The sequence below is a fragment of the Erigeron canadensis genome, chromosome 1 (assembly GCF_010389155.1).
Source record: "Erigeron canadensis isolate Cc75 chromosome 1, C_canadensis_v1, whole genome shotgun sequence".
Lineage (NCBI taxonomy): Eukaryota > Viridiplantae > Streptophyta > Magnoliopsida > Asterales > Asteraceae > Erigeron > Erigeron canadensis.
In genome coordinates this window covers 23,665,842-23,681,980 of record NC_057761.1, presented here as the reverse complement: position 1 = coordinate 23,681,980, position 16,139 = coordinate 23,665,842, and the positions used below count along the sequence as shown (strand labels likewise).

General features: G+C 32.2%; 1 protein-coding gene across 1 annotated transcript; it reads right to left on the bottom strand.

The window, feature by feature from the left end:
• Positions 1 to 1,888: 1,888 nt before the first annotated feature.
• Positions 1,889 to 6,644, bottom strand: LOC122606551 (NAC domain-containing protein 91-like). Its single transcript, XM_043779400.1, has 4 exons — positions 6,292 to 6,644; positions 4,551 to 4,834; positions 2,616 to 3,590; positions 1,889 to 2,247 (listed from the first exon to the last, which is right to left on the bottom strand). The coding sequence occupies exons 1-4, from the start codon at positions 6,449 to 6,451 to the stop codon at positions 2,074 to 2,076; spliced, it is 1,593 nt and encodes a 530-aa protein (XP_043635335.1). The 5' UTR covers positions 6,452 to 6,644; the 3' UTR covers positions 1,889 to 2,073.
• Positions 6,645 to 16,139: the final 9,495 nt, after the last annotated feature.

Here is a 16,139-nt window from a genome sequence, read left to right as displayed (position 1 = left end):
GGATCCCCGTCAGGTATCGGGGATACTTTTTTTTTAATGAACATGGATTTATTTTGATATAAAATATGTAGGAAAATGTGTATTTCAATGTTTTTTTTTCTATGTATCAACTAATATATATGTCAAGTAAATGATTAATAAAGTATACAACACAAAAAGTACTAAATAAAATTTCTAAACTTAAAATTGATTATAGATTATAAATAAAACTTAAAGTGATTCCAATAAATATATATAGTATTTTCAGGTTCGGGTATGGGGATCGGGTATTTACGGTTTCCCATCCCCGTCCCCATCCCCATGCCCATCCCCATCGGGGATTAGATTTACATCCCCATATCCGTCCCCATCCCCGGTCAACTCAAGGATTTCCCGGTCAAATCGGGTACGGGTATCGGATTCCCCATCGGGTACGAGTATTTTTGCCATCTCTAAACCCAACACACTGAAACTCAATTTTCCCATACCACATCATCATATTCAAATTTTAAAAGTAATAAAAAAAAAAGTTAAAAGAAACATAAGTCAATTGTATTACTAAATAAACGTCGCGGGTCACTTTTCTCTTTTGCTTTCAATATACAGAAACATTACATATATATATATATATATATATATATATATATATATTCAATTGTATTACTAAATCCAAAAAGATAGCCCACTTTACAAAATGCATTCGAAGTGCTTGGGAGCAATTTGATCCAGCATACTGAGTGACATATTGGGTTTGGTGGCATATTGACGCCCAATATGATTGTCACCATGAACCCATTGAAGATGGCCTTATAGTGGGCCCTAAGTTCTTTTTTTTGGTGTTTTTCTTATATAACAATTAATATAATGTGTTTTTAAATATAATATGAATGGTGACGTGAGATGAGTAAATTGAGTTTTATTATGTTGGGTTTGAGACAAAATAAGTTCAGTGTGTTTATTCAGTATGTTGGAACAATTTGCTGAGATAGTATATTTGAGCATTTTACAAAGGAAAATGATCAATCCTCTTAATACATCCTCCTAAAAATATGATCATGCCACATGGTACAATCAAAAGATGAGAGTGAGAGAAAATTAATAGATTACAAATGTCATAAATTATGAAAATTTTTAGAAGGATATATGGGTGGAGATCTGAAGATTAAAAGATGATGTTTTAATCTTAACTCTTGATTTTCAATATTTCCCCAACTTAACTAGTCAAGTTGAGTAACTTGAAGGAATCTCTTTCCAGGATATATTAGGAGGGTTAATCATTTTTTTTTAAAAACCATTCAAGATGACTTAAGGTAGTAAAAATAAACTTGTTCAAATATTGTAGGGCTCATTTTATAATTATGGCTAATGACCAATATAATTCAAAAGCCAAGCCTGTTATTTATAACCAATCGATGGATGGGTTGGTATATGGAGATATTTAAGACTTTGAGGTTTAAATTTTGGTGTGTGTAAAATGCTCTTATGGATAGGGGTTTTCTTAAATATGGAGTTCCTCTATAATTGAAGTTATGTACATGATGAGGCATGTCGTTGAACTTAAAAAGTGTCCTATTTATAACATAATTTTGTACAAAATAAACTGAAAGACACCAACGGTCAAGTCTCTTGGGTTTTGACGACATGATTAATTGATGAGTCAATAATGAGAGTAGTATCATGGAACTCATGGAAGAGAGTCACAGCCACATGGACAAAATATTGTTAGATATGAGCCATAGTGTATCAATAATAAAAATTAAAGTAGTTTCTTCAAGATGATGATGATTTGTACCCAAACAATTTATGCTGATGTCCATAAAGGAACCAAAACTTTTGTAAATGGTTTTCTGATCAGAACAAGATATGTACATTAAAATTAGTCAAACAATATAGACATGAATATGTAAACTGTGAAGGAACAAGAAAATTTATATAAAAACTTCAAGTTACTACTTCATAACTAGTTCCTAAACATACCCACAGGAACAGGGTCTAGAACCAAAAGATGTAGATATAAATTAAAGTGTCTCTAAAACTTAAGAGCCTAAAATTTAGTCTCTTCTATCTGGAGGTAACAACCCCTACACGACTTCTTCATATCCTTGTGCTTTTCCACATAGCAAGAATACCTGCACACAAGCCTGTAACGACCAGCACCACTGGAACCGAACTTAATGCCATCTTGGCTCTACTCAAAAAAGATGGCTCCTTTCTATTATCTGCTTTCAAATGTGAATCTTGATTCACAGTCTCACTATTTGCTTGTGCCTGCAAATTTGAAATCATATATTGTAAGATGCAAAAAAGAACTCAAACATTTCTAAAAGATGAAAATAAAACTTGTAAACCACAAGGGTGGTGGCCTAGTGGTAAATGTTTGGTCTCTAAGGGTGAAAATATATAAACGTCCCAAGTTCAAATCCTATAAGCCAAAAAAAAAAAAAAACCCGTGTGGCCACAGAGGTTCACCGTTCACCGGCAAATAGTCGGCTCACAAAGCAGGTTGGATACCGTTCACTAGCAACGACTCTGGGCTACTAGCAAGTGATTAGTCGCCCTAGGATTAGTCGGCTCGCCAAATGGAATGGATACCTAAGCCAATCCATAAAATAACATACAAAACCTCATAAACCAACCTCAGATTTCTCTTCAAGACTTTTATGACTGGTGTCCATAACAGTTGGAGAGTCCTGGTTAATGGCCCCCAGTTTTAGTTTTCTCTGAAAACGGATTCTTCTGTTTGCATCTCCTTGGAATGGGAGACTACCAACGTTTGGTGTTTGGCGAGTTCTTATAACAATGCCAGCGTCTTCATATTGAGAATGACTTGCCTCAGTCATGCAAGATTTTTCTTCAAGCATTTCTTCTTTGAAACTTAAACTTCTCAGACGGTTCTGTTCAATGGATCTTAATTTCAAAGGAAGTTTTCTGGATGCAGTTCCTTGGAATGGAAAACTAGGAAGCTTCTGAAGTTGGCGAGTTCTTATTTTGATAGTTCTTCCAGGATCGTCGTCATTCTCGGATGCTAATCCATTGCTATTGTTGGTACATTCAGTCGCTTTATCAGGATCCACCGTCATAAAAGGCTGATAAGGCCCAGTGTTCTTACAATCAACATCTTCAAAAGAACCACCCTCTGGTTCAATCAAAATCTGGTCCAAAAAGTCCATAAACTCATGATTTGCCCCATATTGATACTGCATCTCATTATGTTCGTGTCTAATGTTGCCCATTGTAGGGTTATCCATGTAAGTAGATCCAAACTCTAATTGCATTTGTGAATGCATTTGAGAATGTAGGGGTGAGAATATTTTGGAATCAAAATTGTATTGCATAGGATCACCAAGACCTTGTAGCTGCGAATTAAAAGATTCTGATTGGTCAAAATCATGAAAACCCATCGGGTCAACACCAATTGTGCAACTATCGATGTTCGAGGGTTGCATGGTCAACGATGGAGTAAGAGGATTTGATGGAGGATCCTCTGTAGAAGACTTCACAACGGAAAGAGGAGAGGCGGCACTCTGATCCACTTCAATTGCGTTTGAACTCTCAACATTCTCGTCCTTACCATCATGCTTCTTGAATAAACGACAAATTACAAATGGGCTCTGTAAAATACAAATCAACAACATATTTGTAAGTGATGCAGCAGATAATGCAAGTAAAGGGATAAATCAACCATATCAAACTTCGCTCAACGATATAAATAATCAGAAGGCAAGTATAGAGTCCAAAATCCAAACTAGAAGATTTTATGAAAAAGATATGGTTTTTACTAATCTAACTGAATACTTGAAATGGAATCATGGTATTTATTATTGAATTTTAGATGATATTAAAATCGGTGAATTTCATGGTAAGACTACTATCTAAGCGTGATGCATAGTGAAGATGACCTATATTTATGCTTTTACATTTATGGGTCATAAGTAATCTTCCAACCCCCCCCCCCCCCCCCCCCCCCCTAAATCTTCCTTCCCCCTCCCCGCAAGCCAATGCTTTGTGAGGCAATATAGAAAAATTTGATAGAAATTGGTCATGGATTCATATCCGTTCCCCACTTCATAGGGTGGTACCCAAGGACATATGCTTCGGGCTGGTCACTGGAAAGTTGACTTTAGAGGACAGGTTTCTCCCCTAATCTAAACCTTTTTGGCTAGAAATGAGTCGAACAAGTAGAAATTTTGTAACCATAAAACATAAAATCCCCTAAAACCTTTATTTGATAATGATTGTAATAGCGTAGCTTTTGTATTGACATTTGTTGCAACAAGTAATTTGACAAAAAAAATGTCGGGTCAACCTGACCTGACAACTTCAACTCGTACTAAAAGATAACAACATTGACCCAAACACATTTTAGCCACCGAGATATCTAACTTAGATGAATAACTGGACTTCCTAGTTTTCAATCAAACCTAGCAGTCACTAACTAATTTCTCACCAACATTATCATGTTGCCTGAACGAAACACACTTTGAGAAGTTCATTATAGTTATCCATTCACATCAATTTCATTTATGGAATATATGAGAACAATTCAAATTTAAGAATTTAAAAGATAATACCTGTCCAGGATGGGTACCATCGAGTTCCTTTTCTGTTGCACAATACTCATGGATCACCCAATGAGTTCTCTCCCCTTTTGGAGCCCGCCCAATATAGAACACAAGTGTCTTTTTCCTCCCAATCACACGACCACCCTTACTAGTTTTAATCGTCCTATCTTTCCCTGTGGCCTTCCAATACCCAGCCACAGTTGCCCGATTCAATCGATCCCCATTTTGATACTTACGATCCTTTGGGCAAAAATAGAACCACTCATTATCAATCGATTTAACCACTGACAAATCTGCATTCAGATTCAGTTACAACACATTGTTAATGATCATGATATCCCATTCCAGTAAGTAGCAAATCCGGAAACAAAAAAAAAACACAACTTTACATGGAACACAAAATAAAACATATGTATAGTTGATAGCTCATTACCTATTATACAAAAATTTTGGTAACTGCAACATGTGTGAACGCAATTCCAATTAACTAATAACAATGAAGTTCTTTCTATTAATATTTGCAACCATTTTCTGCAATACTACTCTGCTATAACAAGTTTCATGATACAAGTAAACTTAAAACATTCCGTTATTCAGGTTACAGCATATGGTCACCCAATATCCAGAAATCAAGATAACTACAGATTAAATACATGTTAACATTGTCGTATTATGTATCAAACCGTTCAAATATTGCTACCGTACCTCATGTAACATTTAATAAACCGACGACATAACACCTGTTGTATGTAACAACGTGGTAGATGAGCCATAGACTGCAGTGTGTGTGTGTGTGTGTGTGTGTGTGTGTCTGTGTGTGTGTGTGTGTTTGTGTGTGTGTGTCTCTGTGTGTGTGTGTGTGTGTGTGTGTGTATATATATATTGACAACTTGTCATGTCATATAAATCATTTTTTAAAAACTAGTGACCTAAGGACAGGGGTGTCTCAAAGTTGAAGTTAATGTTCTATGTTTCCCATTTATTAAAAAAAAAAAAACCACTCTTGTGGGGATATGGATATATTAGAAACCTGTTTTTGAACACTAAAAGAAAGTCTGAGTCTATCTTTGAGATTTTATTTTATTTTTTTTTTAACCTTTTGAGATGACACTAAAAGCAAAAGTGTGTCTAAGTATTTTAATGTTGATGACTAATATGTTCAAATGTTTTACTTACTATGTATTGTTGTATTTGCACTAAAGTGTGTTATGTTGTATGTTAGCTTTTCTTCTCTACCTTTAATGTAGCCCGGTAATACTCGGCCCACAGGTATGGTTACTAAACTCTTTACTCTCTCCTGCTATTGTCTCATTTAGCTAGAGGTCCTTATGGCAATAGTCTCTCTACCCCTAAAATAGAGGCAAGACTGTCTACATCTCACCTCCTCCATACCGCGTATGCCATAATTCATAAGTCTACCATAGGCCAAAGCTAACAGTTACCCAATTCCGTTTTCCATACCTCGGTCCAAAGGCAGAAAGACTACTTCTAGAGGACCTATGGTCATTTTGCATAAGTAAGGACTGAGGATTGAACACCTATTTCAAAGCAAGGGGCCTTCCAACTAATTCAACTTTGTTTGTTTAAAATTAACAAGTTTTGCGAGTCCAAATCTAATGCATATGATAGAAAGTTTGTCACATTTAATTACAAACAAAATATGAAGTCAAATTCAATAGATTTTATCACATACATAAATACATATATATTAATAAATAAAAAAATAAATAAATAAAAAAGTGTTACGTACCGGGTAGGTCCCAAGGCTCGTTTTTACAGACATCAAGTTCGCGAATACAGCTAACGTCAGCATGACGACCATTGATCTTTAAACGCAAGTAATGATGGATCAGTTCTTCATCTGTCGGCCGAAACCTGTATCCTACTGGAAGTACCGGAAAAGCCACCATTCCTTTCTTTCTTTAATTTTTATATATTCTTATTCAATTCGATTAATATATATCACATAAAAATCGAAACAGTAAATTAAGCAATATGTTTGTTTTTTATGTTAGAAGAATGTGGCAGTTATATTATAGATAGATTTTGGTTATATATCCGAGTGTGATGTGATGTGAAGAACATCGGTGTCATCAAAGTGGCAAAGTGTTTAAGGTGATTTACATTCACTGTCCCCGCGTTTTGGGTTCTGTGTATATCGGTTTGGACAGAGATATGGGATCTATTACGATAGTGCCATTGGGTTTTAAGGAGTTGGGGTATAATATGAAGAAGGGTAAACTCGGAAGAAGACTTGTGAATCTTAACGAGTAAGGAAAATGATAACGAATGAGATGATGACACGTGGCTGTTTGTTGACGTGTATCGGTCTGTTGATTTTGGGATAGGTATATGAATGTAAATCGTGTACAGAAACTATTTTCATTGGTTTCCAAAAATGTTTTGAGGGAAAAATCCATATAAAATAACTTATTTACATAAAAAGTAATTTATTTTGTTTAACTTGAAATGTTTCACCAAGAACCATTCTTTCTGATAAGATTTCACTGATTATGATTTGTAATTCTTTAACCTATGCCATAACAGTTTTAGAGTCAACCATTTTAAACTCTAAAAGCTTGCAACTATGAACTTTTTAGTTCCGGCATCTTCGGTTTTGTATTTCTTTTGCAAAGATTCCCATAAATCTTTTGCAGTTGTTATTTTGCAAAATACATTATACAGTGAATCAACTAGACCATTTAACACATAGTTTCGGCATAGATATTCAGAATGCTTCTAAGCATCAACAGCACTTACTGATTGAGCATCAGTAGAACCTTCAGGAATTTGAGGTGCTGTTTCAGTTAGGAATCTCGCAAGATTCAAAGTGGTCAAATAGAACAACATCTTTTGTTGCCACATCTTGAAGTTGTTACCAGAAAACTTTTTTGGTTTTTCATAGTGGTTGACCATAGTTTGGGCAGCTTGGGTACCTACTAAAGGTCCCATGCTTGTAGAGACAGTATGTCCTACAGATTGAGAAACATTTGCACCAACGGTGTTGGTGGTGGTAGAAGAAGTAGTTTCATTAGTAGAGGAGTTCATTTCAGTAGCCATTTCTGAAATAGAACAATCAAAGTTTTACTAAAAAACTTGCAGAAAGTAAAGACTAATTTAAATGAATAATTTTACAGAAAAGTACATAACATAGTTTTGGAAAAACATATTTCTGTAATTCGAATTAACAGAATGGTGAAGAAAGAAAATCAGTTTTAAGATTGTTGGACACCATTCAAGAAAACAACAATTTTATTGAAGATACATTCGAATTACAATAATAAAATTATAAGTAAATTAAGTACTACTAAATCTATTTAATGTTGTGTTTGATTTTGCTGTTGAATGTTTTAGTCATTTAGATTGAGATTGAAATTATTACATCTAACAAGAATATATATAAATACATATATGGATAATAAATCGGTTTCTTTACGGCAAAAAAAACCCGTCGGGCTCTCGATTGTTTTGATAGTTCAAGCTTCCAAATTAAAGGTAATTATATATTCATTGATTCCCGTTTACTCATTTTACTTTTTTTTATGAAAAGTATATTTCATTCACAACATCACCACTCCGCAATTACAGAATGGTATAATACAAAAATTCCATGGAAGATTAGCTTACATTAAACACATTCCAATCCTCTCAAATAATTGAACATTTTTTCAACCTACTTTTATATCATAAAAAACTTATAGTTTTAACATCCAAAAAAACCTTTGCACTACCAAAAACCTTTACTCATTTTACTTACTTACATAGTCTTTATATTTCTTTCTTTGACGTAGTTTTGAAATATCACTTATATACTAATTTGTGTCTTTGTTAGTTAACATTGTAGATTTTGAGTAAATTTAAAATTCATCGGTTTAGTATCTTCGTCGTCCCTTTTTGGTCCTTTGACAATGCCTCAAAAACTTATAATAATTATGAAATGCAGGACAGAAATCGACCAATCAAATACATATCTACATCTCATACTCATTTTGACTTAAGATATTTCCATATAAACTGCAATAGACAGTGACACAATTAAAAAAAACACTTATCTTTGCGAATGGTACATTGCGGTACAAGTTTTTCCCTTGAGTTTAGAGTTTAATCGAATGAATTTAAGAATGGGAAAATTAAGGTTCTTGGTTTTGGGGGAAATAGAGGGAGGGAGAAGAAAGAAGTGGGGAGAGAGAAACGAAATAATGAAAATTATGTTTTTTTTTATATATATAATCGATATATATAAAAGTCGGTCAAAGTCAACTGTTACGTCAGCAAAGAGAATAGGTGTTTATTTATATAGGAGTAAAAATAAAAATTTTGAGTCTCACTCTTCACATTTGTGAAAGTGAATTATTTGAGGGGCTTTTTGGAAATCCCAAGGGGGTGTTTGACCTAGCTTATATTTTTTAGCTTATGCTTTTATTTTACAAGTTGTTTATGTTTATATTCTATAAGCCTACAAGCTCTTTTGATAATATTTGGATTAGCTTACCTAGCTTATCAACTGTTTCAATGGCTTGTGTTAGAAAATCATTGTAGGAGAAGCTTATCAAAACCAAATGCTTATGTCCAATAAGATAGGTCAAACACCTAAATGGCTTATCTTGTGTAATATAAGCCAAGAAGGAACAAGCTCTCATAAATAAGCTAGGCCAAACACCCCCTAAGTTGTGTCTTAAATACCGTATAGTTTAAAAGTAAACATAAAGTAGAATAAATTATTGTTAAAAATATATATATATATACGAATTTGGTATGGAGGACAAGTGCACACCATCCTCGGGTCCGTTCTGGTTCGACCGTCCCTGCAGAGATGAAGGAGGAGCGTGTTCGTCTTTTTGTTTTTTAGTTTGAATGTAACGGTCAAAAGGCAAACTTTTCAAAAAATTGACACAAATGGTCCCTCTAACGGCCATATTTGATTTTGTTACACATTTTCACTTTTGGTCCTTTTTTATCATTTATATATATATATATAACATGTTTACATATCTAATTTTATACATAAAAACACACTCTTATAAACATAAAACACACATTCATATATCTAAAATCATCATGTCTTTTCCATTTCCGTCGGGTGCTAATACGTACACTCGACCGGAGTTGTTTACGAATGACTCCGACGATGCAGAACTTATCACTATAATGGGCGATGTTATCGGTTTGGTCGAAAATGAAGAATCTTCCACCTTTCACACTCGTGTTCATATTCTAAGAAATTGACTTGGTGCAGGACAACAGTTGCTGAATGATTACTTTGTAGAAAACGTAAAGTACCATGATAAGCTACCTGAAATAGTGCTCATAAAACGCCTCTCAAACTTCTCGTGGTACTCCTGATGCATCGTTGCATAAAACAACTCATCAGAGACGGTCCTCCCCTCTGCATTCAATCTTATACATATTGCCTCAAAGTGCTAACTGTTGGAACCACGTTAGTGTGACCGTCACTGATCATGTATCATTCCTGATTTGATAATTGACAATAACTGAAATCCCTATGTCTAGGTAAATATATGATGGGCGTATTTACTCTTAGAGACGTAGTATAGGGTTTCCCATTAGGTGATTGTAACTAAGAGGACTAATGATACACACATTAAACACCAGAAGGGTTAAATGTGTAAATACTAAAGGGTTGAATGTGTAATTACTTTCATTATAAATAGAGGGTAATTAACCCTAAGTTAAGGTTAATCACAACACATAATAAACCTTAAAATTCGTGTGGGTATTCCTCTCTAATTCGTGCATCATGTTCCAGCCGAATTTATCATCCCATTATTACTCAATCACCTTGTTATGGGAACCCCAAATCAATAGCAATTATGCTTTATGCTCTTACAGGTTTCACAGGACGATTGGGGATGTTTTATCACTCGAATCGAATCATGTTTATTCCAACACTAACATGTGTGTCAAATTCTTCTGAAGTGACTTGCTAGTTGATGTTCGCTCCGTGGAAGTTCAATCGTGTCCCTGTTGAATATTTCATTGATGTCGTTCCACAAGCTTTTAGTTGGGTTAGCCATTTCACATCTACCGGTGAAAGGGTCAGGTCGCCCAACATCCAACACCTCGTCAACAAAATATCCTCTGCTTTAGTCCACGGATGATACACCATTTGGTTGTGATTTGAAATGATTTGATAAGATAGAAAGGGTTTGAGATAATATTGTTGTGGTTTGAAATGGTTGTGTTTATTGAGTATAAATAAAGTGTAAAAGGTAAAAATATAGCCGTTAGTTGTTTGGTTGTATATTTAAATGAAATTTATTTAGTTGTATTGTGTTTTTAAAATTAATAAAAGTTTAGAGTTTATTTGGTAAAATTTTTTTGCCAAAAAATTGACAAGTTTTACCACTATATCATGTCTTTTGGTAAGAATTGGCTAGTTTTTGGCTAAACCATTTGTTGGCTTCTTATTGGTGGAAAAATTGCTAAAACTTTGCCAATTTGCTAAGCATTTGGCTCTAAACCCTTACTTGTAAGGTGAATGAAAAATGAATGGTATAAACGATCTATAAAAAGACAAATATATATGTTACTTCTATTACTTTAATGTAATTTTTTTCCTGTATATTGCATTGCACATGTATATTCTACATTTATTACAACAATTCGATATGGTTGGAGCTGCCTGTGTATCACGAAATCCACAAACACATCACATGAATATGATCATGGCTGGTCTCTTATTAATTACAAAAAGGCTCTCCAGTCATGTATGTCTTACCTTGCATGTCCTTCTATATACATGATATATATCCAACCCAAATTAAAGTGTCCATTTCATTTCCATCTATCTATCTCATCTTATATAATTCACTCAAATGAATCAAGAAAAACTCAACAAGAACGCAAAACATAGAAGGGAAAGACTCGAAAGAGTGAGTTTTTCGGCAAGTTTACCAGAAGATGTTAAAGGGGTATTTGCAGATAGTAATTGTGTGGTCAAGTTTTCGTCGAATCCTTTCTTGGATATAAGAAATTCTATAATAGAGATGATCCAATATGTGAAAGTTCAAGATTGGAGTGACATTGAAGAGTTAATCTACTGTTTTATTGCTCTCAACTCGCCCGATATTCATGTATACATTGAGGATGCTTTCCTCAGCTTATCTAAATCTACTTTGTATAGCAAATTTAAAGATGCTAATAGCTAATTGGTAAAGCAATATGTGTTAGTGTTTCTAGTATTTCAATATATGTATGCTATTTGCATTCCTTATAGAATTTGGGCAGATGGAAACTTAATTAGCTACATGTAACTTTGAAGTTGTTCCCTAATATGATCTATTTGACAAATTTTATTTGTTACTTAAAAATAAAATAGAACTTTTAACGAGTTTAACCTGTTAGAAATTTATATATATTGAACTATATCTTGTTTAGTTATATACTCAACTTGTTTGACATATTTAGTTAGGTTAGATTCTAAAGAATCTGTAATGCAAGTTATAATTGCGACTGACTACAGTATAACCTCTACAAATTAATAATGTTGGAACTGAGATCTTTTATTAATTTAACGAGTTATTAATTTATCGAGTGTAAATTTACAATACTTCTCTTATGTTGGGACTTGAAAAATTTATAAATTTATCGAGGTATTAATTTATCGAGTATTAGTTTATAGAGGTTCTACTGTAGTTTATGGTTTGGAGGTTTTTGAAAATTAATTTTACTGATTTAAATCCCGGTTATCGTATATATACGTGACAACCATATAAGTAGTCACGTTGAGAGTTTGATAACCAAGATTTAAAAGTTCATTACATACAATGAACATGATTGAAGTTCGATACATATTAACAAATTGGGTGTACAGTTATTTACATTTTGAGATACCAAACCTTGATACTTACGTACTTTATATACTTGTCAAACTTTCCATTTCTAGAATAGTATTTTAACAACGACTTCTTACACGACATATATATTCAGGGACATCGCGATGCATAATTAATTCTCTAGTATTATATAAAATTCTCACACCTTATGTTGATTATATAAGACTAGCACGGTACATGCGCTATGCGGTGGTGGTCGTGGCGGCGACGGTGTGATGGTTGGACGACTGTTGGTGGTGGAGCGGCGGGGAGTTGTGTATATAATTGATGTAAAAGGTTAATGGACATATTTTAAATGATAAAGGACTGACAGTGTAATTTAATCATTAATATTAAAAAGATAGTGTATATGAAAGTATTTTAAGAGGTGTTAAGTGAAAATATTACATATTTTCAATATTACCAAAAATAAAAAGGGCTATTCTTTTTATAATATAGTATAGATAAGATTCTCACAACTTATGTTGTTAAAGTTGTAAAAATTTGATACGCGAAATAACCTTTCCAGTTTTTACCATGTAGATTAGAACTTACTTTTATATGTTTAGTCCAAATTTTCATTTCTATGACTAACTTATTTATAGTGTGTTTGGGGTTGAGATTTGAAAGAGATTTTTTGATTATTGCGTTTGAAAATTGTAAATAATCCATTTTTAGTGTTTGGGTAAAAGTGTCAAAAATTGATTTTCTGCGTTTATAATGTCATAAAACGCAGTTTTCCAAAAGCACCTCCTCCCCTACTGCAGCAAAACGCAATTATGTAAAACTAATATCCCGCCATTTATTTTACTTCACTACCCTTTCACACAATAAGATATTCTAATACACGTTTTTTTTTTTTTTTGATATAATAGCTCTGCAAGCCTCTGTTCTTTTTATTTGATTTCTTCTTTTGCCGACTACTTTACAAAGATATGTTCGTTCTTTTTAGTTGACTTGTTTGTATCAATATATATTTTATATAAACAATTGTTTTAGTATTGAAAAATTATACTAAACGTAACTCTCTAGTGTAACTTTAATTGTCATAGCCTCTTGATCGTTTAATTTCAAAAGCCATCTGATTATTATGTTTGGACGTAGCTGCATGACACAAGTATGGTTTGGATTTTGGAAGGAAACACACATATATCTCGTTAGGATTGAGTCATTATAATTAGTTGATTAATGTCCTTTGTTGTCATTTTACTTATAAACTTTATGATTTAATATTTTTGCCAAACACTTTAAAAGCTAATTATCTTATTATTGTGATATCAAACAACATAATCAAATCCAAACAGTATCTTTTAGCAATACGTTTTGTTACAGCCGATTATCTGATTCTGATTATTCAAAATGCATAATCTATTTTCAAAAAGTAATCCCAAACACCCCCTTATATACTTTTAATTTTATATCTTATAATTATCAGTATACGTTACAGACAGAACTTACTTTCTTGATATATTGGGGTCGTCACATTGCACAAACGAATTTTTTTTGTCACTTATAGGGTATGTTTGGCAAAATTAACTATAGTTGATAGTTGTAATTTATAGTATTTTACTTTAAAAAGCTGTTAGTTAGAGGTGTTTGGTATGATAGCTTTTTTCGTAAGTGTTTGGTATAGTAGCTGTAGTTGGTGTTTATGTAATTTTTAAATATTAAAAGCTTCATCCTAACAAAGATGTCCTAAAACGCTACTTCTTCATACTCATTTTTTAGAGTTTTTTTTTTTTTTTTTTTTTTTTTTTTTTTTCATTTTAGAGTTTTTCCATTCATATGAAAACTAAAACTAGTTGTATCCAAACAAAATTTTCAACATAACTGGAGTTTATTGTTTAAAATTAAAAGCTAAAGTCCAAAAAAAAAAATTTAAAAACTTTTACCAAATATACCCGTAATACTTGACCCCTATACCACATTGTACAAATTATAATTTACAAACATTAATTGTTAATTATTTAAGAGTTTTAGTAAACACCATTGGATATTTACTATAAAATTTATAAGGGGTATTTTTGTAATCAAATAGTATATGAGTGATGAGATTATCTAGCTACTAATTTTTTAATTTACTATAAAGAACATATAGGGCATACTCAATTATTATTATTTTTTGTTTTGGAAAATTTTATATATGTTCCGTACTAAGATGTTAATTACATATTTATCCAATTTAATTTAATAATCGCATATTTACCTAAAATTTGTTTAGATTATATCATATTTTTCCATTATGCTATAAAATGATTTACAAAATTAAATATTTATAAATCTATATATTATATATAAAAATATATTATTCAAGGTGAACCTCTATAAGATCTAAACGCTACATCTCGAAGTTGCGTTTGTTCCTTGCCCATATATGACCGGGTCTCACCAATTGAACAAATAAGCTTGTTTAACATTTTAAGTTTCAACATTTCATCAAAACCAAATTAAATCAACAACTTACACTACTAGCCATCGCGGCCATCGCCGCCACCTCCACCGATCTCCACCATCACCGCCACTCGCCATCACCACCCGTCACCACTGTCGCCGCAACGTATGAGTACCTTTCTTGTGTAACTAGTTGTTGGTTAAAAATTATTTCAGCGGCTTATTTTTAAGGGCAAATTCATTAGTGTAAATTTAATTATAATTAATTTTGTGACATAATGGATAGATTTGATATAAGCTAAATAAAACTTGGGTAAATATGTAATTATTACTTTAAATTGGATATATATGTAATTATCATTTTAAATTAGGTAAATATGTAATTAGTATATACTTGATTTTAGACTCGTGTTCAACACTAGACACGGGATTTACGATATTAACAATATTAGATCTCCATACATTTAAGTCATAAAAACTTACAATTTCAAAAAAACACAGTTTTAAGTGTTATATTTTGCAAGTTGTAGTATAATAATCATTGATTCCTCACTGTAATTATTAGCCTAGACATATTGATGGAATTGTTTGTCGTAGTCATTTCACAAGACACATGCTATATATAATAATTTCTCCATTATAGAATATTTGAAACAGATGTACTCATAATGTGATATTATTAGGAAAAATAATTAAGAATTAAAATATAAACATATTTGTGATCCTGTACTTGACATTTAAGTATATGTATTTAATCATGATGCGATTTCATAACACGCATATGTTTATTTTCAATCACTTGTTATATGATAATATGATAACAATTAGGATTGTTTTTATATTCTTTGATAACAATTAGGACTCTTCTAATATTTGTTAATAAGTCATTAGGTTTTCAAATTATTTTTTGTAGAAAATATTTTATATGTTAAATTTTTTTTACTTAATTAAATGATTGTAAATTTTAAAAAATATTCTCTCAAGTTGATGGTTAAAAATAAATATAAATGGAGTATTCAGGGCTAAAAAGTATAAATTATTGATAGAAAACAAAAAAATGTAAATTAATGAGACTTTTTATACAAATTAATATAAATAATATAATAATATATTTGGATAATGATTATTATGATTTTTAATTGGTAGTTTATCTAAATGATGACATCATCAAAAGTCAATTTGATGAAATCGAACGATGTGATTGATTAATTAATCATTATTTCAACTATCTTATAGTATATATTAAGATAAGATTAACATGGTTTTGGTAAAACAATTGCATTTACTCGTACCATTTTTCCAAAACATAAAAACATTTTTACACCCATTAGTCATTCGTGGATTTGTGGTGGTCTTTAAACCCAAACCTAAA

Coding starts and splice junctions, on each gene's coding strand:
- LOC122606551 (XM_043779400.1), bottom strand. CDS start 6,451: ATGGTGGCTTTTCCGGTACTTCCAGTAGGATACAGGTTTCGGCCGACA. Junction 4,835..6,291: donor CGAGCCTTGGGACCTACCCG/GTACGTAACACT, acceptor ATCTGAATGCAG/ATTTGTCAGTGGTTAAATCG. Junction 3,591..4,550: donor ATGGTACCCATCCTGGACAG/GTATTATCTTTT, acceptor TGTATTTTACAG/AGCCCATTTGTAATTTGTCG.